Source organism: Stegostoma tigrinum, chromosome 13 (assembly GCF_030684315.1).
Source record: "Stegostoma tigrinum isolate sSteTig4 chromosome 13, sSteTig4.hap1, whole genome shotgun sequence".
NCBI lineage: Eukaryota > Metazoa > Chordata > Chondrichthyes > Orectolobiformes > Stegostomatidae > Stegostoma > Stegostoma tigrinum.
The window spans coordinates 37,099,507-37,123,144 of NC_081366.1; the positions used below are offsets into that span (position 1 = coordinate 37,099,507).

General features: G+C 39.6%; 1 protein-coding gene across 10 annotated transcripts in view; it reads right to left on the minus strand.

Annotated features, from left to right (window-relative positions):
• Positions 1-23,638, minus strand: part of LOC125458480 (mitogen-activated protein kinase 9) — a 57,168-nt gene that overhangs the window by 5,119 nt on the left and 28,411 nt on the right. For 8 of the 10 annotated variants that reach the window (XM_048543761.2, XM_048543762.2, XM_048543764.2 and 5 more), the window contains 4 exons: positions 15,703-15,885; positions 15,074-15,198; positions 11,525-11,588; positions 6,421-6,498 (listed from right to left, as the gene is read on the minus strand). In XM_048543761.2, the coding sequence (XP_048399718.1) occupies positions 6,421-6,498; positions 11,525-11,588; positions 15,074-15,198; positions 15,703-15,885 (450 nt within the window). Of the gene's footprint in view, positions 1-6,420; positions 6,499-11,524; positions 11,589-15,073; positions 15,199-15,702; positions 15,886-15,943; positions 16,530-23,638 lie in introns of those variants that run through there. The other 2 variants (XM_059650684.1, XM_059650683.1) reach the window with 2 other exon arrangements.

The window sequence follows — 23,638 nt, forward strand, 5'->3', positions numbered from 1 at the left end:
ACACAAAATAAACAAGCCATCATGGACTGAAGGTTAAAAATGCTGAAGGAAGCAAACAAATTGGGATCAGAGATGTAAACACTATAATTTATAAAATTTGGCCTTCAGGAAAGAGTGCTTTATCCTCCTTTTCTACTTTAAGTCACAGAGGAAAAAAGTAAAGCATAAACTGATCATAAAATTTAGAAACAAAAAGAGTGAAGCAGAGTACAATTAACTGACAATTCAAAAGAATTAAAAAGTGTAAACTACAAGCTGAGTCACCACAGTCATAGCAGACCATACCGCTCATTGGGAGACAATGGCGGTGGTTTAACCCAAGGGTCACTACACCTCAGGCAATGGGAAAGTTTGAGAAGAATCCTACAAGGGAACCTCAGCTGGCGTGGGATTTGAACCCACACTGTTGGTATCTTGCTGCATTGCAAACCAGCCATCTAGCCAACTGAGCTAACTCAGAGTTGATGTAAATTATAACTAGCAATCCCAACACTGATTTGTGGGCATTTCTTACACATTTTCAAACTATCATATAAATAGCCATTGTTTTAAGCTTAATTTTGATAACCTTTTATCGGAAACTTGGTATAAATCCTCATTTCAAAAGGTGAACGAGAAGGCCTTCGAGGTTGTAAATTCCATCAGCCCAGCCCACAGATTGTTAGACAATCCACCTATTTAATTAGTTCGAAAGATTCTTCGAACTTACATCAGATATTTTAGATTCCCTTATTTTGCATATATCAATAAGACTATGACTCCGCAGGTTTCTTTATAAACTGTCTGGTCAACTTTTTTTAAAATTGGAGCACATCAGACAATTTCCAATATTAATCCTCTAGTATCCAGTGACATCCTAAGTGAAAGTTTATGGTTCACAAGTCTCTTCCCCATTTCTTTTGTTTTGAGCACACCTCAAAAAAAATGCCAGCTTGTTCTTGAGCAATAAATACCCAGGGCATCTAATATAGGATAAAATAGTACGACAAATATCAATCTTTATTTTAGCTCCTATCTTCCCTCCTGAATATCTAAATGTGATGAATTTAGTTTATTCACCATATTAAATTCACTATTTTATGATTTCTGTTATACATCAGTTATCAGCACATTCAGGAATTAGAGGAATCATGAATCAAATAAGATTTAAATTAACTTGGATTTAGAAACCCGTTGATTTTCAGATCTCAAGAGAGGTAGTGAAATTGCCTCCTTCTAGGTCCCTTGTTAGTTTTGGCAAAACACTTCGTCAAAGAATCCAGGAATTTACTCATTTCATCATTATAATATGCACATTTTGTAACTAGAATACAACAGCAAGCTGTAATCTGCTGCCCCCTGGTGGAAATACCATGAGTATGGAAACACCATAGTTTAATCTATTTTTCTAATCAACCTGTTCAGAAATATTGTTACACACCTCTGGAGCAGGTGAGCTTGAACCTGGGTTTTCCAATCCAGGAGTAGGGACACTATCATTGCACAGCAAGAGGACACCATCATTTAATGGCAATATTCCTGCATAAACTCTTCAGGTATTAGCCCATCTACTATTGTCGCCACCATTTCTTCTGCCAAAAGCTACTGTTGACAATTACATCAGATAACCCATGTTATACAATTACCACTCCAATAAGTCTCAACAGCAAAGACATCATGAAACCCTCCAAATAGTCAGGGAGGGTGGGGCTTAGTTGATCACACTGAAAATGAGCGGTTGAGAGATATGTGGGTCACTGGCAATCGTTTATAAATTATCCCTCTTAGCAGTGAAGATGGTGAGCTGCCTTCTTGATCCACTATTCAAAAGGGAGTTCCAGTGAAGTAACAGTAACATGGTTCTAAGTCATGAATCAAATGGGCTTGAAATCAAAGATCAAATTGGGGGAAGGCAGATTTTAATACAGTCAGATGATTTGGTAAGGATCGAATGGAATGGAAGCAGATACCTGTAGGTAAACTGTGTTATAGCAGCGAGGAAATACGGTGAGTACAGGATCAACATGTTCCAATAAAGTTGAAGAGTAGGACTAACAAATTCAGCAAATTATGGATATCAAGGGATATACGGGATTAGATAAAGAAAAAGAAGGAGGCTTACAACAAATACAGAGGACTTAAAACAGAAGCCGTGCAGAAGCATAGAACGTATAAGGGTGAACTTAAAGAAGTTAGGAGTGCAAAAAGGGGACGTGAAAAGATGATTGTAGATAAAAGAAAAATTCTAATTTATTGTACAAGTATGTTAACAGTAAAAGGCTAATAGAGAAAGGCCAATAATGGACAACAGTGGTAATTTGAGAGAGGAGCTGGAGGACACAGGTAGGGGACTGAATTAATATGTGTCAGTGTTTACGAGCGAGAGTATGGCATGTACAGAAATCAGAGAGAAAGTCTGGCAGGCATCCAGGTCCGGATGAAACACATTCCAGGTTAAGTGAGAAAATAGTAGGGACACAGGCAATAATTTTCAACTCCTCTCTGGCCACAAAAGAGATGCCAGAGGTTTGGAAAACAGCCAATGTGGTAGCATTATTGAAGGAGGAAGGGATAAAGCAGGAAAACATAGGTTGGTCTAACCTCAGTGGTGGAGAAACAAATCAAAGTCATTCTGAGGGACACAATTAAATTTACACTTAGAGGCAGGGATTCATCAGGAATAGTCAGCATGGTTTTGTTGACAGTTCGTCATGTCTGACCACCTTGAGATGAAAGGTGTATAGATGATGGCAATGTAATAAATATGGTCTACTTGGGCTTCAACAAGGCTTTGATAGGGTCCTGCAGAACAAATTGATAGTGAAGGCAACAACCTACAGTATACATGGAAAGGTGGCAAATTGGTAGGAAGAAGCAGAGGATGATGGTAAAACAGTGTTTTTATGATCAGAAATCTGGATCCAGTGGGGTTCTTGCTGTTTGTGGCATCAATAAACAGTTGAACTTAGGGGGACTGATCGCAACGTTCGCAATATATGTGCGCGACAGCGAGTGCTGGTGATCATTAAATACTGATGAGGACAGCCGAAGATTACGGAGGATATAGAGGGGCTGATCAGTGGCAAACAATTCAATCCAGATAAGTAATAGGTGATGCACTTCAGCAGGATAAACAAAGGCAAGGGAACATACAATGAACGGTAAGACCGCGGAAAGCACCAAGGATCAGACACACCTTGATGTGCACATCCATGATCTCTTACGGTAACAAGGCAGGTAGATAAAGTGGTTATTTGGAATACTTGCATTTATTAGTTGAAGCATTGTGGTTGTGAGGAGGGATGTTCTGCTCAAACTGTATGAAACACTGGACAGACCACAGTTAGAGTATTGTATACAGTTCTGGAGCCCACATTAAAGGGAAAATGTGATGGCTTTGGAGAGGGTGCAAAGGAGATTTACCAGTTTGTTGCCTGGGGTGGAGACTTCTAGTTATGATGAGTGATTGGATAGAAGAGGGTTAGTTTCCTCTGCTTCAAGGAAAACGAGGGGGTCCACAGAGTCACACAGCTATATAACATGGAAACAGATCCTTTTGTCCATCTTGTCCATGCTGACCAGATATCCTAAATTAAGCTAGTCCCATTTGCCAGCATTTGGTCCGTATCCCTCCAAAATCTTCCTATTCATGTACCCATCCAGATGACTTTCAAGTGTTGCAACTGTACTAGCCCTCACTAATTCTTCTGGCAGCTCATTCCATACATGCACCAACCTCTGTGAAAAAGTTGCCCTTAGGTCCCTTTTAAATCTTTCCCCTCTCACCTTAAACCAATGCCTTCTAGTTTTGGATTCCCCTGACTTAGGGAAAAGACCTTGCCTGTTCATCCTACCCTCTGCGCCTCATGATTTTATGAACGTAGATAAGATCACTCCCCTCAGCCTCCAACGCTCCAGGAAAAATAACCCCAGCCTAGTCAGCCTCTCCCTTTGGCTCAAACTCTCCAAACCTGGCAACATCCTGAGTCTTTCCTGAATCCTTTCAAGTTTCACAACATCCTTCCTATAGTAGGAAGACCAGAACTGAATGCAGTATTCCAAAAATGTCTTAAGTAATGTCTCATACAGTCACAACATGACCTCCCAACTCCTACACTTAATGCACTGACCAATAAAAGGCGAGCATACAAAACACCTTCTTCACTATCCTGTCCACCTGGGACTCCACTTTCAAGGAACTATGAACCTGCACTCCAAGGTCTCTTTGTTCAGCAACACTCCCCAGGACCTTACCATTAACTTTATAATTCCTGCCCTGATTTGCCTTTCCAAAATGCAGCATCTCACATTTAGTTCCATTAAACTCCATCTTCCACTGCTCAGCCCTTTGACTCATCTGATCAAGGTCCTGTTGTGCTCTGAGGTAATCTTCTTTGCTGTGCACTACATCTCCAATTTTGGTTTCATCTGCAAACATACTAACCATAAATCCTAGGATCACATTCAAATCATTCATATAAAATAACAAAAAGCAATGGACCCAGTAACAATCCTTGTGGGGCACCACTGGTCACAGGTCTCCAGTCTACCATCCTCTGTCTTCGAACTAGTTCTGTATCCAAAATTGCTAGTTCTCCCTATATTTCATGTGATCTAACCTTGCTACCAGTCTACCATGAGGTAGACTGTGGAACACCTTACCGAGTCCATATAGATCATGTCCACTGCTCTGCTTCATCAATCCTCTTTGTTACCTCTTCAAAAAACTCAATTAAGTTCATGAGACACGATTTCCCATGCACAAAGCCAGGTTGATTAAATCCCTGCCTTTCCAAATACACACAAACCCTGTCCCTCAGGATCCCCTACAGCAACTTGCCCACCACTGCTGTTAGGCTCACTGGCCTATAGTCCCATGAATTTTCTTTACCACCTTACTTAAATAGCAGCACCGTTAGCCAACCTCCAGTCTTCCAGCACTTTACTTATGGCTTTCAACGATACAAATCATTGAGGTGTGGAAAATTATGAAGGCAGAGACAGGAAGGAACCTTTCCCCCCGAAGAAGGGATCAATGACCAAAGAGTATAAATGACAGGAGGTTTAGAGAAGGTATCAAGATTTTACTTTGCATCCAGAGGGTGGTGAGAATCTCGAACTCACTGCAAGGGTGGCAGAAGCAGAAACCTTCATAATATTTAAGTAGTATTTAGATGTGCACTTGTGATGCTAAGGGTAAGTGCTGTAAAATGGAATTAGAACAGCTAGGTGCTTGTTTTTTGACTGACATAGACACAATGGGCCAAAGACCCCTTTTTTTGTGATGTAGAACTCAATGGCTGAATGCATGATGTCTTTAACAAGCTGCTCCTACTTTTTAAGGGTGCATGTAATCAATGGGTTGCAGCTTCAGACTTGGCAACCCGTTTTTAAACTTATACCTGGTACTGTTCCTGGCCCGCTAGATGACAATGATAGAATGAGGGTCAGATCAGATTATGAATTAAAGATTGCGCTTGAATACAATCTTGTTGCTGATGGCCCACAGTGCATCAGAGATGCTCAGTTTTGAACTTATCCTATTTAGTACAGTGGGACAGGGTGTGCATTCAGCATGAACAGGAACAATCTCAACGAGGGTTGGGCATTGGTTACCACTAGGCAATACCAGGAAACCGATGTAAATGAGAAAGGCAGATCAACAAGGGTGGCACCAAGTAGTCTTTTCTCCATTCCTTCATCACATGCCATGGACACTGTCTGGCTGGGTGAAATCGTCCCCACTAAGAGAGAGCACTTCTCAGAACCACACACAGGCAATGGGTAAATGGACTTCACTCGGGTTCTTGGTTCTAAATCCTTTAAAATTATTTGACAATTATGAACACATTTTCCTCATTTCTCAACTGCTTGAGAAGTTGCTGTTGCTGCTCCTCATTTTGCCCTGTCTCCTCAATTTTAAACATTATTCTGCTGCTAATATAGTCTACATTGCCAACAAAAAAAATCCATCTTTGTGTTTTTCTTCATATTTTTATTACTTCATACAGGCCACATCTTAGTGAATCTGCATTGCAGCGAAAGCCTCATGATCTTTCCTCAATGGAGCTTAATACTGGACAATATCTAAATTATTGATATCTAAAGTGAACCGAAGCCATAGAAATGAACACTGGACCACACCTTACTACCAACTACATGGAAAACTTTTAAGTCAAATTCTACATCCTCCATTTTGATTTTTAACGCAATTTATCACCTTTCCTTCAGTTTCATTTCTACTAATGTTCTCTAATTTCTTTTGTGAAAGGTTTTTCCCTAAAAATCAAAAGGACACAAAGAATACAAGAGAAACATGAATAAAAATTGCCGCATCTTCAAGGAAATTAGTCAGCAGCAATAAAGATGGTTTTGCCGATATCTAGGAACCAATAAAACGGAACATTTATTAGGAACTCAAAACCAAAAGCAACCACCAACCTGAAAGTAAGGGCTGTTCCTTAATAACACCATTCTTATTCCTCTCCTCCCAGTCCACAACTTCTTTATAGATCAGTTCTGAAAGAAAAGGTTAATACCTGTAAGTTGAAAACATATCCTGATACTTTCAAAACAAAATCTCATCATGTTAATTGGATTGTGAACAAACTAGACAGCAGATAGATAATTCAATAATTCAATTATGTAGGTCTCAGCTACACAAAATTGATGCTTTGTTCTGCCAAAACACGTTGAATCTGGGAAGTTGGAACTAATTTAGGTATACGAAATGAGACAGCAAAATTAATTTAGATGCAGATTAAACCACCAAAGATGAGAAGCCACAATGGGATATTATGTGCAGAAACTCAGCTACAACTAAGGACTGCGATGAGAATTAAGATTTTAACAGAGGCGTAAGGGGATGGAAGAAGCAGATGTACTCAGGGGAACAGGGCACCAATGAATAGGTTGAAGATATGATCCAGTAATAACACTTACATTGCCACTTTGGTGTTAGCGCATAGCCAATGGTGGAAAATGTAGGTTAACAGGGAGCTTTAGTAAGCTGAGGAGTCACTACCAGCAAACCACAGATTGCAAAACTAGGACATCAACTTTCCCCAGTAAAATTAGGCTTGGAAAGGGCATTGCAAGTCAACAGGCATTCCAGAAAGAAATGCAGAAATGGACCATGGCTATTAATTCATTGGCACAGACTGATGAAACACTGTTGAATGGGTTAAGTGGCTGAGGAAAGAGGTGGGAGACAGGTCAGAACAGGGATGGCAAGGGTATTTGTGATGAGCACCAGAATCAGAGAATGCCATGGCCCACAGATAGCAGTGGATCTATCCAAAGATAATTAAAGTCTTGCACAAAGAGTGGGAAGGCAGAAAAATGGTGATGCATTGGAGGTAGTGGCGGGGAAGGAATTAACAGAACTGGGGTCAGGGAAGGAGAAAAAGAATGACATGTCAAGTTAACAAAGGTACGGGCTCAAAAGTGGCTAAGAGGGAGAGATTTAAGTGGATCTAAGGACTCTAAGTGGGCACTAAGTCACAAATGTGGGTGCTGAAGAACATAGAAAAATGAAAATAAAAATGAAGCTGCAGTGAAACAGAGGAGACATTGTAAATTAACATTATTACAAAGGACATGAAGGTGACAATGAAATAAACTACATTCAATGTTTAAAGTTCAGTATTACGTGGAAGTTGCACATAAACAAGGTGGAGTCAATTTAACAGCATTAACATTACTCTGTTTAAACAATTGTACCAAGAGGGCATGGTTCTGGCCTCAGAGTATTAGTGCATATGTTGCTCAAGACTGTTCAGGCAAAACACAGTAAGAGGAGTGGACAGTCAAACAAGAGCCAGAGGAGTTTGGTCCATCACAGGCTTGATGTTAGTAGTGAGACAGAGAGTTAAAGCATACCAGCCTAAGTGCCAGGAGTCAGAACTTAAAATATCAATCTACAGGATTCAGTACAAACAAGGAAGCTAACCTGAACACGGCTTTAGGGATGAAAGGAATACACAAGATCAAGAGTAGTAGGAACTTCAGGAGCCATTCAACATAATTATGAAGGATCATGGGGTCCAGAAAATTGACTGAAGTCAGCGGTCACAAGTAGTAAACAGGAGGAAGCAGAAAAGGGTGCAGAAAACAGAGCAGGATCAAATTAACAGGAACAGATTAAAGCTAGTTAAGCATGAAGTGAAAATGAAAAATGAAATTTTAAAACTGGAGTCACAGAACCAGATGCCATACCAGAACACAGACAGAGGAATGAAGTGCGAGCATCAATATTAAATCCCTTAAGCGGTGGACAGCTAAGTCAGTACAGAAAAATGAGGATCTCCGAGTGAGACTCAACTTGGTGTCAGGGAAAGTCAATAATTCTCTGGGCTTACAATTCTAGAATTATTGAAACAATAGAGTGATAGAGCAGAGCCATGGAGAGAAATGTATTCAAGCACTGTACGCATAGTAGGAGTCTAAATGTTCAAGGAACTTATTATGAGCAAGGTATAGTATTTGGGCAGGTTAACTAAAGGGCTAGAAGAGTCTTGTTTGTGAGTGAGAAACACACAGACACAGAGGGGAAGACAGAAAACACACAACGGCAATGGATGACCATGAAAAAAAATTATAAGAGATGGCAGACATAGTAGGAACTGCAGATGCTGGAGAATCCGAGATAACAAGATATAGAGCTGGATGAACACAGCAGGCCAAGCAGCAGAGGGGCAGGAAGGCTGCTGTTTCTGGCATAGATCCTTGGCCTGCTGTGTTCATCCAGCTCTACACCTTGTTATCGCGGCTTCTCCAGCATCTGCAGTTCCGACTATCTCAAACAATTTTAACCCCACTGCAAAGCCGAAGAGTCTAGGCCCAAAACGTCAGCCTTTCTGCTCCTCTGATGTTGCTTGGCCTGGGTTCATCCAGTTCTACAGCTTGTTATCTATTATAAGAGATGGCATTTGTCCAAAATTCATGGAAACCACCTTTCTTAAATTATTTTCAAGTCTTGAGCCACACTTCTATCCCCATAAAAAGGTTTCAATGTATATTACATTTTTCTTAAATATTATGACATGTGAGTTTGCTCGCTGAGCTGGAAGGTTAGTTTTCAGACGTTTCGTCACCATTCTAGGTAACATCATCAGTGAGCCTCCGACAAACGCTGGTCTTACGTCCCGCTTTCTATTTATCTGGTTAGGTTTCCTTGGGTTGGTGATGTCATTTCCTGTTCTTTTTCTCAGAGGATGGTAATCGGCTCCAAATCAATGTGTTTGTTGATGGAGTTCCAATTGGAATGCCATGCTTCTAGGAATTCTCGCGCGTGTCTCTGGTTGGCTTGTCCTAGGATGGATGTGTTGTCCCAATCAAAGTGGTGTCCTTCCTCATCTGTAAGTAAGGATACGAGTGATAGTAGGTCATGTCGTTTTGTGGCTAGTTGATGTTCATGTATCCTGGTGGCTAGCTTTCTGCCAGTTTGTCCAATGTAGTGTTTGTCACAGTTCTGACAAGATATTTTGTAGATGACGTTTGTTTTGCTTGTTGTCTGTATAGGATCTTTTAAGTTCATTAGGTGCTGTTTTAGTGTGTTGGTGGGTCTGTGGGCTACCCTGATGCCAAGAGGTCCGAGTAGTCTGGCAGTCATTTCGGAAATGTCTTTGATGTAGGGGAGACTGGTTATGGTTTCTGGGCCTGTTTTGTCTGTTTGTTTGGGTTTGTTGCAGAGAAATTGGCGGACTGTGTTCATAGGGTACCCATTCTTTTTGAATACGCTGTATAGGTGATTTTCTTCTGCTCTTCGTAGTTCCTCTGTGCTGCAGTGTGTGGTGGCTCGTTGGAATATTGTTCTAATGCAGCTTCGTTTGTGGGTGTTGGGATGGTTGCTCCTGTAGTTCAGTATTTGGTCCGTATTGTGTTGTTTTCCTGTAGACGCTGGTTTGAAGTTCCCCATTGGCTGTTCGCTCTACTGTGACATCTAGGAATGGCAGTTTGTTGTTGTTTTCCTCCTCTTTTGTGAATGTTATGCCAGTAAAGGGTATTATTGATGGTCTTGAAGGTTTCCTCTAATTTGTTTTGTTTAGTGATGACAAAAAGGTGTCATCCACATAGCGGACCCAAAGTTTGGGTTGGATGATCGGCAGAGCTGTTTGTTCGAGTCTCTGCATTACTGCCTCTGCTAAGAACCCTGATATCGGAGATCCCATGGGTGTACCGTTGGTTTGTCTGTAGGTTTTGTTATTGAAAGTAAAGTGGGTGGTGAGGCATAGGTCACTAGCTTGATGATGTTGTCCTTTCTGATGAGGTTGGTGGTGTCTGGTGTACGTGTCTTCAGTTCTTCTAATAGTGTAGTCAGTGTTTCTTTGACCAGGTTGATGTTGATGGATGTGAACAGGGCTGTTACGTCAAAGGAGACCATTATTTCATCCTCTTCTATCTTGGTGTCTTTGATGGTGTTCAGGAATTCTTGGGTGGAGCAGCGGGAGTCTTCTACTAGGTGTTTTAGTCTTTGGTGTAGTTCCTTGGCTAATCTGTAGGTTGGTGTTCCAGGTAGCGACACTATGGGTCTGAGGGGGGCTCCTGGTTTGTGAATTTTTGGTAGTCCGTAGAAGCGTGGTGTGTTGGATCCATCTGCTTTCATTTTTTGGAAGTCTCTCTTGTTTAATTCTCCAGATTTTTGAAGTTTTTTGGGTAAGGCTGTGATTCGGTTCTCTAGTTGTGGGGTCGGGTCTATCGCCACCTGTTGGTAAGTGTCGGTATCTGCAAGCAGTGCGTTCGCCTTCTCAATGTAGTCTGTTCGGTACTTATTGGACAAACAGGCAGAAAGCTAGCCACCAGGATACATGAACATCAACGAGCCACAAAACGACATGACCCACTACCACTCGTATCCTTACATACAGATGAGGAAGGACACCACTTTGATTGGGACAATACATCCATCCATCCAACCAGAGGCACGCACGAGAATTCCTAGAAGCATGGCATTCCAACCGGAACTCCATCAACAAACACACTGGCTCCAAATCAATCTACCATTCTCTGAGAAAAAGAACAGGAAATGACATCACCAACCCAAGGAAACCTAAACAAATAAACAGAAAGCAGGACATAACACCAGCGCTTTGTCGGAGGCTCACTGATGATGTTACCTAGAATGGTACCATTCTAGGTAACGAAACGTCTGAAAACTAACCTTCCAGCTCAGCGAGCAAACTCACATCCATTATGACAATATTGAAAATATTGTGATTGAATTGATAAACTAAGTTTTGCGTAATTATATCTAAGTAACAAAAACAGTAAAGGAGTGTATTAGGGCCCAACAGACCGTCTTCACCACTTTCAAAACATTTGTCTACTTCTACAAAAATGCTTTACCACCTTTAGATTTATGATAAAGCAGTGATTTGTGTTTTTAGCAGTGTTTTAATGTAACAAAGCAGTTTAATGTTTAACCAATATTTACTTAAATTGGTCAACTACTAAAAAACACAAGAAATATAAACGTTTGTGTTCCACTGCAGTGAATTATTATATCTTTCAATTAATCTTTAAGCACTGTCTTGTAAATATTTACCTTTCCATTCCTCTATACTGTGTTCTCGCTCCTCCAACTGTTTATCATAAATCTGCGGAGGGGGCTATTGCACAAACAAAAAGTTTAGAATCAAGATGCAGGAATCAAAAAGTTCACAATTCCTTCTATTGAGCTAAGACACATCGTGCATTAATTCACAGCTGATACCTGGACAAGTGCTAACTTTTATTAATAGCTCAATAATAATATTTCTGGTTTAATTGTCTGGACTTGACCTATAGTACTAAAAGCATTCCCAAATTATAGGAGGGAGTGAAAAACACTTAAAATCAACCTGTTCAGAGAGGTTATTGTACACTTCTGGAGTGAGACTCGAGTCTAGGTCTCTCAACAGCCCACCAGGCAGGAGTGCTTAGATTACTACTTGCAACTAGTCTGATCAAATTGATTAACAGTAAATAATTAGTTCATCTTTTATACTAAGTTTCTAATATACTTAAGTCTTACACAGAACAGTCTCTAGTAAGTGTCTGAGTAATATTTTTCCATCTCATTTTCCTAATAATGCACCATTACTTTGCAAATCTATTTGGTGCCGTGGGCCATAACAGATCTATTGTTATTACAGAAGAATAGTGGTTTCAAAGAATCAGGACAAGATATATTATTAACTTTTAACTGAATCAACAACGACATAGTATGGAGATAGCATTTTGTCATACATGTGGACATATTTTTGTTTAACCCTACCAAAAATCGTAATTCTCCCAAACTCTTTCAGAAAAATGTGCTTGAACAGAACCTCAACGTTCTGTACATAAAATTGAGAAGGCATTCCTGCCATTAGCCTTAGCTCAGTAGTAGCAGTCATGCCCTAAAGGCAGAATGGCATGAGTTTACACCCAATTCCAAAGACTTGAACACACAATTAAAGATAGTACTTAATGCTAAAGGCAGTGTTACATCGGAAATGAGATGCCAGCTAAGCAAGACAGTATCACATGGCACTAGTTTGAAGAGCAGACATTCGATCCAATTTCTTGTTCAATGCTTATCTCCCAACCAACATCATATACAAACAAATGGGAGGCTGGAAGAATACAGCGAGCCAGGTGGCATTTGGAGGAAAGGAGAAGTCAATGTTTTGGATATTACCCTCCCTCAGGGCTGGATGTGGGTGTCTTTGGTTCTTATGTGTGTTTGTCATTGTGTGGCTGTGGGTTTCTGTGCTACATCGATTCCTTGTGGTCGCAGAAGTCTCGTTGTCAGCCACCCCATACCCATGGCATGCAGGTCCAACAGTTTACAAAATACCTTGCAAAAACTGCAATAAACATTACATTGGCTAGACTGGAAAGAAACTAGCCATCAGGACACACAAACACCAGCTAGCAGCAAAACGACACGATGAACTTTCCCTCATCTAAGTGCACTTGGACAATGAAAGCCATCAACTTAAAAGGGAAAACATGATCATCCTAGCTCAAGCCAACCACAGGCATGCACGGGAATTCCTAGAGGCCTGATTTTCAACCCATAATGCAAACAATACGTGGAATTAGACCCCATACATAAACCCATGCAGAACAGAACTGGAAATGACATAACCAACTTAACAGACTGGATCATATAAATACCAAACTGAGTAGAACATCATCACTTTGTCAGAGGTTGCACTAATGGTGTTACCTAGCATGGTAATGAAACATCTATACAATAACCTGCCAGTTCAGCAAGCAAGCCAACAACTTCATCCACCTGAGCTACAAACCTTCACAAGAATCTTAATTGATCATTTAAGACTGAGGAGTAATGTATTCAGAGAGAATTCTCTACAGTGTTACCCCATTCGGCCTCCATCAGAATTGAGGATAGTTTATTAATGACTAGGTTTGACGTGGAAAAATCTTTGATTGTTCAAGTGTAATTAATTCAGATTTTTCTGTACTGCCAGAGACAGCATTGCAACAGTTGAAGGACGGACAATTCCATAGAGGTGCTACATTTTATTGTTCCAAAATATTAGTTACATTTAAAACGTTGCTTGGAGCAAGGGTGGATCTTGTTACATCATTTTCAATAGGACACCCAGAACAGTTCAAGGGCCTCTGACAAACAGTCCTGGGTTGTAGTAGTAATAGTGACAACGATTACTACTACTACTACTACTAAATTGCTGGAAAAGCTTAGCAGGTCTGGCAGTACCTGTGAAGAAAAAATTCAGAGTTAACTTTTCAGGTCCGGAAGGGTCCTGGGTCTGTTAGTGGGAGGAGGTGATAAAGACTAAGACAGAAGCAAGCTTCATCCAGAAAAGAACTGTCAGAATACACTGCTGAAAAGGCAAGTGAACGACAATTGATGTGCTGTTGGTACTCCAAGTGAGAAGTCAAGTTGGATGGCTCTGTGCTGTTAGAACTCAGGAAAACGTTCTTGCAGTTACTAAGCAGCAAAACGTTGGAGTCATGGCTCCAAAAAAATTCTGGAAGCTGTTGGGACTCAAAAGTGCCACGAGTATCATAGAATCCCTACACAGTGTGGCACATTCAGCCCAACAAGTCCACACACCCCAATGCTATCCCTGCATTTCCCAAGGCTAATCCACCTGCCCTACACATCCCCGGACACCATGGGCAATTTAGCATGGCCAATCCACCGAAGCTTCACATTTTTGGACTATAGTTCAGCACAAATGTGAGATAGGGTGAAGGAGTACCACAAGCAGATTTGCTTTGCCAACTAAGCCAGATTAGAGCACAAGTAGAGCAGCAATACTAGGTTAGCGAATTTCACTTTTTGTGGAGAAACTAAAGTTGTGCCTGTAACTGTAGACTGCAGTTTCCAAGAACCCAAAGAAGCACAGTCCTAAGAAAGGCAGGTAAATCACCAGAACATGGTGCAGCTCATAACAGAGCTACAAGGTCATTTTGTCAAACCCATAATCCCATGAGGTTTTCATGAGAATTAGTGACCTACAGTATTACTAATGTCTGACAAATCCATGGATCACATGGCAGTTGCTGCATTTTCCAAGGGTGTTAGGCATTTATCTTTTACTCATATTTATCTCAAGTAAAGTTTGGGATGACTCAATATTAGTCATACGCATCTTTTTTTGGTCAGCAGTCTTCACATATTACAGCCAAGTGTTATTTGCAATAAACTCATTACCCTACGCTGACTAAAGAAACCTGGCTAACTTGGTTCCATTCTAGTCAGATAGAGGCCAAAAATCCATTTAAATCAGTCATATCACCACTTGTTTAAAAACTGCCATGATCAGCAGACAAGTGGGATGAGAAAATAATCAATGCTTTGCTCCAGCCTCTGCTGGATTACAGGGAATAGAAGATCAGTAGCAGGTGGAAACCTGCAAATGAAGTATAAGAACCACCATGACGGTACTGAACTGCAGAGCAGGTTCAACCGGCCATACAACCTACTCCTGCTTCCATCATTTATTTCAGAGTCTAAGTTCTGATTCTAACATACAGCTTAGATTAAAACAGTTCAAGTACAGAAGCAAAATATGAATCAAACACTAGTATAAAACAGATAACTAAAATGTTAAATCAGAAGTAATTTGCTTACCGCTTCTACTTCAGAAGGATCATACCAGACAGCAATATAGGGATGTTGTAAGGCATCATCTACAGAAATTCGCTTGTCAGGATCAATTACCAGCATTTTTGATAGAAGATCTCTGGCCTGACTTACTGAAATGTAATAAATAAAACAATTTAATGATTATGGGGTTTCTGTAACCTACCCATTTTATAAGTTATTAAATGCATTTAAAATGTACATTGAGAGGACTAGTCTTACATAAGCTACAGCAAATATGTTAACTAATACAAACATAATTTTGCTACTGACCAATGAGATGTGCTGAAGCACTCACTTTATTCCTAAAATGCAACATTAAAAAATTGCTCACTTTTTAAAACATTGAACTATGATCTTAAGATTTACAATCGTCAGAAAACAATCAATTTTATATTTTTGTTAAACTTTTAAATTATTTTAAAACAATCACCAAGTTGAAGCTTTTAAAAATTCAGTGGCACATCATACCCCTGGATTTTAATATTTTCAGCAGTTTGATTTCCAAGTAATTTTACATGTTATTGAAGGTCTTTGCAAACAAAGTTTAAAAATACAGATGTACACAATGCTCTTGAACATGATCTAAACACACAGCTTCAAAAAGCAAAACATACTTTTTAATTTGTCACGTTCTGAATCTGCTGGAAACACCCAATCTGGAAACAGTGTTTCAAAGCCAAGCCCCGGATATTTTGGCCGATTCTCTACATAATTTCGTACAGTTGGCTGCAATTTCTTCATGAATTCTGCAGATGGCGTTCCTAGTTGTTCAATAACTTTATTCCACTGATCAATATCTGCATTAACTGGTTCAGGAAAACTAGTTGAGAAGATTTTGTATTTCCAACCAAGCTTTTTTTTGATTTAGTGTATTTCAGTTGTATTAATTAAATATAAATTGACTTACTCTACAATTTGCTTGATTGTTATAAAGGCATGTCTACAAAGGCAGTATTCTAAAGTATAGAAAGAAAATGTCTTCACTGTTTCTTGCACTTATTCAGGTTATACTACTTCACCAAAAGCGAACATCTCACATGCCTGTCTTAGCAGTTAGTTTTTAATATACTGGAATTATTCTATAAAAATGATATTTTCACTTCTAGCTCCTTTAGTTTAGTTCATATAACACATATACATTGCAAAAATTAACCATGAAAACTCGATCAGGAAGTAGGAATTAAAATTAGAGTTTGGAGATTGCGAAAGGAAGTCAAAATATTCCCAGATATTAAATGAGCGAAGAAAATATTTAGAGTTGGAGTTTTTGCAATTAGTCTGGATTTCAACACAATGCAGATGTTCAAAAGAGGAAACATACCTGTGCAGTTTAGAACATAAGGTACAAGGAGCATAGATCTACGAACAAAGTGAAGTACTGTGGATGTTGGAAATCTGAATAAAAGCAAGGTTCTGGAGAACTCGGGAGATCTCACAGCATCTTTGGAGACAGAAACAGAATTAAGACTTAAGTTCCATAAGACTTTTCTTCAGAACAGTCGAGGTTCCAAGAGTCATTTTGTACTGGAAATATACTGCTGCCAGACCTTCTTGACTCCTCCAACACTATTTTTATTTACCATCACAGGATTATCAATATAGTCTCATGATCTCAAAAACATTTATATTTCTTTACAACAATAATTTTCAAACTAAAATATACTTCATCGAAGATAAACATTCCATAGTGTTTCACAGCTTTTAAAAATCGATACCAAGCCATATGAAATATTGGATCTGGAGGATGGGCAAAGCGAGAAGAATGTTGAACAGGGTCTTCAAAAGAAACAGATGAACAGTATTAAGCTGGGAATTACAACAGGTAGAATCCAGGACAGCTGAAAGACAGAAGATTTTGATGGATGCACAGGTAATAAATTTGAAATCACACAGTTATTAGAAGGGTTGAAAGGCTGCACAGGTCATTTGGTTGAAACGTACAAGTTAATAGACAATAGCTGCAGGAGGCAGCCATTCGGCCCTTCAAGCCAGCACCACCATTCATTATGATCATGGCTGATCATCCACAATCAGTATCCCGTTCCTGCCTTATCCCCATAACCCTTGATTCCACTATTCTGAGAATCTTGACAGGGCTGATGTGGACAGGGTGTTTCCTCTTGTGTAAGAATTGGAAACTAGGGGTCCTTGTTTAAAAATCAAGCCTGCCCATTTAAAAGAAAATTGAGGTGACTTTTATCTTCTCTTTGGAATTCTCTTCCTTAAATAGTGCAAGTGGAATCCTTGAATATTTTTAAACACAGAAGTAATAGAAACTTGCCAAGCAAAGAGTTGGGGGGAGTGAGAGACAGAGAAAGAGAGTGTTTTATCAGGAGTATGCAATAGTGTGAGGTTATGAAAAGATCAATTATGACCTTATTAAAGTTAGAGATGTGGAATGGTTTATTCATATGCATTTAAATCCATTGTGGATTTATACAAGATGAGGAAAACTTTATATTGGAAATGTTGGGAACATCAAATTTTGGATGATCTACAGTTTATGGTGGATGGGAGGTTGGCCAGGAGAAGTCCTATAGCCAAGACAGAAATTAACAGAAGACTGGATGCAGGTTCGTGCAGTACATGTGTCAAAGTATGGAGTGGATCCGGCAATAGTCCACAATTTTGGTGACAGATAGAAAATGGGGCTCAAAGCTCTTCATGGGGTCATCTGGACTCAGACATAATGAGCCACCTAAATCAAACAATAAAGTGAAGACAACAGAATTAATACAAAGACATTGAACTTATGACGAAGGCCAAAGAAAATGGATTTGGTCGACCTAAAGTTTAATTGAAAGTATTTACAGGCCTCCAATGTTGGAAAGCAAGACGGCACAAAAGCAGTGGAGGGGGTGAAAAGAGACAGTGAAGAGAAGCAGTTGAGGATGATGTTGCCAAAGAGTTGAGGAAAACATGTCATTGGTAGAAATGTTCAGGGCATAATTTGGTGAGAAAAAAGCAAAACTAACTGACGACAATCATACAAAGCTAGATCAGAGGAGAGAGATGAGAGAAAGTAGTTGCATTTGACTGTCAAAAGCTGTCAAGAATGTTGGAGATTTTATACCACAGTTACAAAGCACTGCAACTGATTAGGCATCTCTCTTAACTGAGCAGAAAATGTATCAGAATGATTTAAATATTGAATGATGGGTACATTGAGAGAAGATTCAGGAAGTAACATGCTCAAGAACTCAAAAGATTAATTCACAATAGACAGCAGTTTGCATTGGCATCTGAGGATAGGAGTTCTGAAGACAAAGTGAATAATACTTTGGAAGGGAAATGAGCAGTACTGGAGGAGGAAAAATGAGTGTGTTTGTCAGCATGATACGTAAGGAAAGTGAAAGTGGTCAACAAGTTGATGGGAACAGGATGGGAGAAACCTGTGAATGCAATGAGATATACTACAGAAAGTAGTATGTGTGTCTAGGGGGAGGACAAGGAAAGGAAAAATTGCAACAGTGGTCTCAGTGCTGCAGTTTATGAGCTCTTTGTATTTTTAGAGGAGAGTGTAGGTGTGTGGAATTTTCAGGTTTAAGGTCTAGACTGATAGTGCAAAGAAGTTGGGTTTTATCTTTTGATTACACTGAAGTGGTAGGCGGTTTTGTCAGATCAGTGAGGCACAGAACTGTCTGTTATGATCCAACCACATGTAGCAATGGATGATTAACGTAGTGCAAAGTTCAATATGTTTGTACCTGACGAGGACACAAAGCTGGGATGGCATACTAATAAACAACAGGATTGGAACACAGTACTTTTTGAACTGCAAACAAGGGCTTTATAGACAACAGCTGTGCAGATGAAAACCTGCGGAAGTATTTACTTTTCCTTTATCCATTCACGGGACAAGGGTGACGCTGGCTCGGCAGCATTTATTGCCCATCCCGAATTGTCCAGAGGGCAGTTAAGAGTCAGCCACATTGCTGTGGGTCTACAGTCACATGTCAGACCAGGTAAGGACTGCAGTTTTCTTCCCTAAAGGACATTAGTGAACCAGATGGTTTTCCCTAACAATCGGCATGGTCATCATTAGATTGATAATTCCAGATAGTCAATGAATTCAAATTCCACCACCTGCCATGGCAGGATTCGAACCCAGGTACCCAGAACATTATCTGGGTCTCTAGATTAACAGTCCAACACTAACACCATAAGGTCATCACCTCCCCAAGTATTGTGGCATATTGAGAGCTGAAGACTATACAGTTAGCAGCCTAAATGTACAACTGCACACAACTTGGAGAGTTGCCTGATTGTGGGTACAGAGTGAGCAAGGTTACTTGATAACAACACCTGCAAAGCACTGACAACCAAAGAAACCAAACTTTGAACGGAAATATTAGCTTGCTCCCTTTCCAAGTTTACTTTCTTGCATGTCAGTCTTACTGAGTATAAGATGTAAAGATTTTATCAGTGTTTATGCTTTGTATTACCATGCAATTATAACGGTATGATAGCAAGTTCAATGAGGTGGCCATATGTTTAATAGGATATTTTAGAGTGAGTAAGGAAGATTAGGAATTCATAGATGTCACTAAGGGCTTAAACGAGACAGGCTAGGTGAGCAAAGTTGGAAATTAGAAAGAGAATAGGAACAAAGATTTTCTTTATAAAGGGGCAGTTTTGAGTTGCCCAATGAAACTTCTTAAAGAATGTTATACATTAGGTTATCCAAGGAGAATTCAAGGATGGCACACTGGCACAATTGTTAGAACAGAGAGCAGACCAACAGGCTGGTAAGGGGGTTAGGAGGGATACAAAAATGTGGCACAATTGTGAAGACGGTTACCTCAGTATACAATGGGATCTTGCCCAGATGGGCCAATGGACCGAGGAATGGGAGATGGAGTTTAGATAAATGTGAGGTGCTGCATTTTGGAAAAGCAAAACAGGGCACGACTTATTCACTTAATGGTAAGATCCTGGGGCGTGTTGCTGAAGAAAGAGACCTTGAGTGCAGACTCATAGTTCCTTGAAAGTGGATTTGGAGGTTGACAGTACAGTGAAGACGAGAGTTGGTATGCTAGCCTTCATTGGTCAGTACATTAAACACAGGAATTGGCAGGCCATTGGTTAGGCCACTTTTGGAAAACGGCATGCAGTTACAGTCTCCCTGCTATATGAAGGATGTTGTGAAATTTGACAGGACTCAGAAAAGATTTACAAGCACGTTGCCAGGGTTGGAGGTGAGAGCTATTGGGAAACGCTGAATAGGTTGGGGCTATTTTCCCCGTAGCGGAGGTCGCATGGTGACCTTAAAGACGTTTATAAGATCACAAAGGGCATGGATGGGATAAACAACGTCTTTTCGCCAGTGTGAGGATGTCCAAAACCCCAGGACACAGGTTTAAGGTGGGATGGGAATTTTTAAAAAGAGGAAAACCTTTTCACGGAGGCTGGTGCAGGTACGGAAATGAGTTGCCAAAGGAAGTGGTAGAGTTTTCATAAAAGTTCATGAGGAGCAAATATTACTACTAGCAAGCAAGCCACAGAGAAAGGATACAAAGAATGTAATTGGCAGAAGAACGAGAAGAGTGTGAGGTGAGTATTTTTAAAACGTAGGAGTTATGACAATCTGGAACACATTATTTCAAGAGCATGGCTTCAGCAGTTTCAAAAAGTAACTTCCACATTGAGAACTGGATTCTTATTTGGAAAGAAAGCAATTGAAAGGCAACAAGTAGGGTTTTAATTGGATAGATATCAAGCTAATATTTTGAGTCTAGATGACTCTTCAGAAAAAAATTACTACAGATGCTGGAAATCACAGTGGGTCAGGCATTTTCCAAGGGAAACAGTAAGCTAATGCTTCAATTCGAGATGACTATTCATCAGAGTTGACGTGTAGTGTGGAGGGGGCAGCATTGATCCAATAGTGGTGAGGTGGAGTGCTAGGGAGAAAAGCTGCTGATCGATCACCTAATTTGCACTTTTTCCCCAGCACTCCACCTCATCACGATTGGATCAATGCTGCCCCCTCCACACTTCACGTCAGCTCTGATGAATAGTCATCTCGACTTGAAACATTAGCTTCCCTGTCTCCCCATGGAAAATGCCTGACCCTCTGATTTCCAGCATCTTTTGTTTTCAGTACAGATTCCAGCAGGTGTAGTAATTTACTCCTTCTAATTGGATAGGTTTTTCAAAATAAAAAAAATCAGCATTGGCAACGATGATATAATCAATGACAGTTTTCAAAATCAGAGTCCCATGTCCCCCTTAGTTGCACTTTTAACTAAATCTTTTATCCAAAAGATCAAGTTTTCACATTTTCAGGGCTTTTCACGAGAGAAGGCTTTATAGCAACAGGTGTACTGACAAAGTGATGATGACATTTCCTCTCTTTTTAAGAAAATATACTTTCCTAAACAACCTTTTCAGAGATGATATTACACATTTTTGGAGCATATCACCTACTATAAAAGAAAACTCTATAAAACAGACAATGACTATAATAGCTTAAAAACAACAGACATTTACTATTCACCCTCCCAGCCTGATCATTAGCAACTCCTTTGTCTATCTAGCGGTCTCTCTTTCTTTGGGCTCTATCCTAACGTTTACTCCCTACCTGACCCACCTCCCTATTTTGTGCATATAAAATTGTGCTTTCCCAGCCACCATCAGTTCTGTGGGAGGGTCACTGGACCCAAAACATTAATTGTTTTTTCATTCACCGATGCTGCCAGACCTGATGAGCTTTTCCAGCAATAGTAGATTCTCCAGCATCTGCAGTTCCTGAGATAACAAAGTGAATAGCTGGATGAACACAGCAGGCCAAGCAGCAACAGAGGACCAGGAAGGCTGACAATTCAGGCCTAGACCCTTCTTCAGAAAATGATTTTCTAAAGAAGGGTTTTTTGCCTGGACCCTTTAGAAAATCATTTTCTGAAGGAGGGTCTAGGCCTGAATTGTCAGCCTTCCTGGTCCTCTGTTGCTGCTTGGCCTGCTGTGTTCATCCAGCTCTACACCTTTTATCTGAGCTTTTCCAGAAACTTTGTTTTTGTTCCTGATTTACAGCATCCGCAGTTCTTTTGGTTTTTATGAGACATATTTACTCTTATCAGTGGACATAAGGTTAATTAAATCAGCTAGGTTCAGGAAGACAATGTGAATCTTTATCTACACAAGTTAACTTTTTTCAACAGGTCCTCAAAAGAACCGAGAGTGTTAGTTATATGTTGGTTCTTTGTCTAAACAGTAAAGGTAAGCAGTATATTGCTTTATTTCACTTTAAGGTCAGAAACAGTTCATTCTCTTTAGTTTTAAAAAATCTTTGAAGGTCAAGAATTTGTTAAGTCCCTTCTAGGCTTCTTTTATAACAGTTCTCTAGGTACTTTGCTTCAATTATCCTAGGGAGCGGTTCAAAACCACAGCATACCAATGCTCCTCCATCCCCACTGTTAATAGCTACCAATGTAATACATAGACTCCAACAGTTCAAGAAAGCAGCCTACAACCACATTCTCTTGGGCAACTAGGGACAGGCATAAAAATGCTGGCCAAGTCAACAATGCCTATGTCCAGCAAGTGAATTATACATAAAAAAAGACACATGTTGCAATGCCAAGATAATTATTCCTTAACTTGGTACTCTGAAGATCAGGGAAACTAACTTATTCTAGACTAATATTGGATCTACGATTTGGTATCAATAGAACAAATAAAAAGTACTTAAAAGCAGCACTTGAAGAGTACTGATCGGACAGGTTTAAAACAATGGAGATTATGTGATTTCCCAAGTTGCCTTACCTAGCATATATAGGGATTTGAACATAAGAAGCATCATAAAAACATAAGAACACTTTGGCAATTAGCAGAAGAGTCTGAATTAATGATGCACAATGACAGTACTGCTGAATGTTAACCAAGCATATCTTGCTTATCAACAATTCAAAATGTCAAAAATACAAATCTTGGCATTCATTACTGCCACTACATAATACCATTGTCTAACCAGTTCTCAGTCTTATTTAAATTTATCATGGAATTCCCAACAATTTATAATTTCCTCCAAACAATCATATTTCAGGAACTGGCTACAGCATTACATAATTACAACCACACTGATACCAAACGACGACATGAAACATGATTAAAGATAAATTAGAGTAACATAAATAATGACATGGAAGATTTGATATCTACAACTACAATATCAGTGGCTTGCATGCATGTTAGAAGTAGCATTCAAAAGGAAACAAATCTCTAAGCAATTTGGTTAGCTTATGATTGTGGAAAATTTTTGATAAAAATATAGGTAGTTAGAGTGAAAAATAGAGCTCGTTCAAGTTTTAAAAATTATGTTCTTGATGTAATGGTTTTCTAATGAAACTTAAGTGTAGGATTTCTCCCTCTCATTTAACTTGCCATTTTGAAGGGACAGCTATACAATTTTATTAAACTAAACCATACCCAAAACACAACTTAAAATCTGCATTTCACCAATTTGAAACACAGCTTGGAAGATTAAATATTTTGTGCTAACATTTAAGTACTCTAATGAGCAAGTTAACTCTTCTCAATAAACCTTCCACA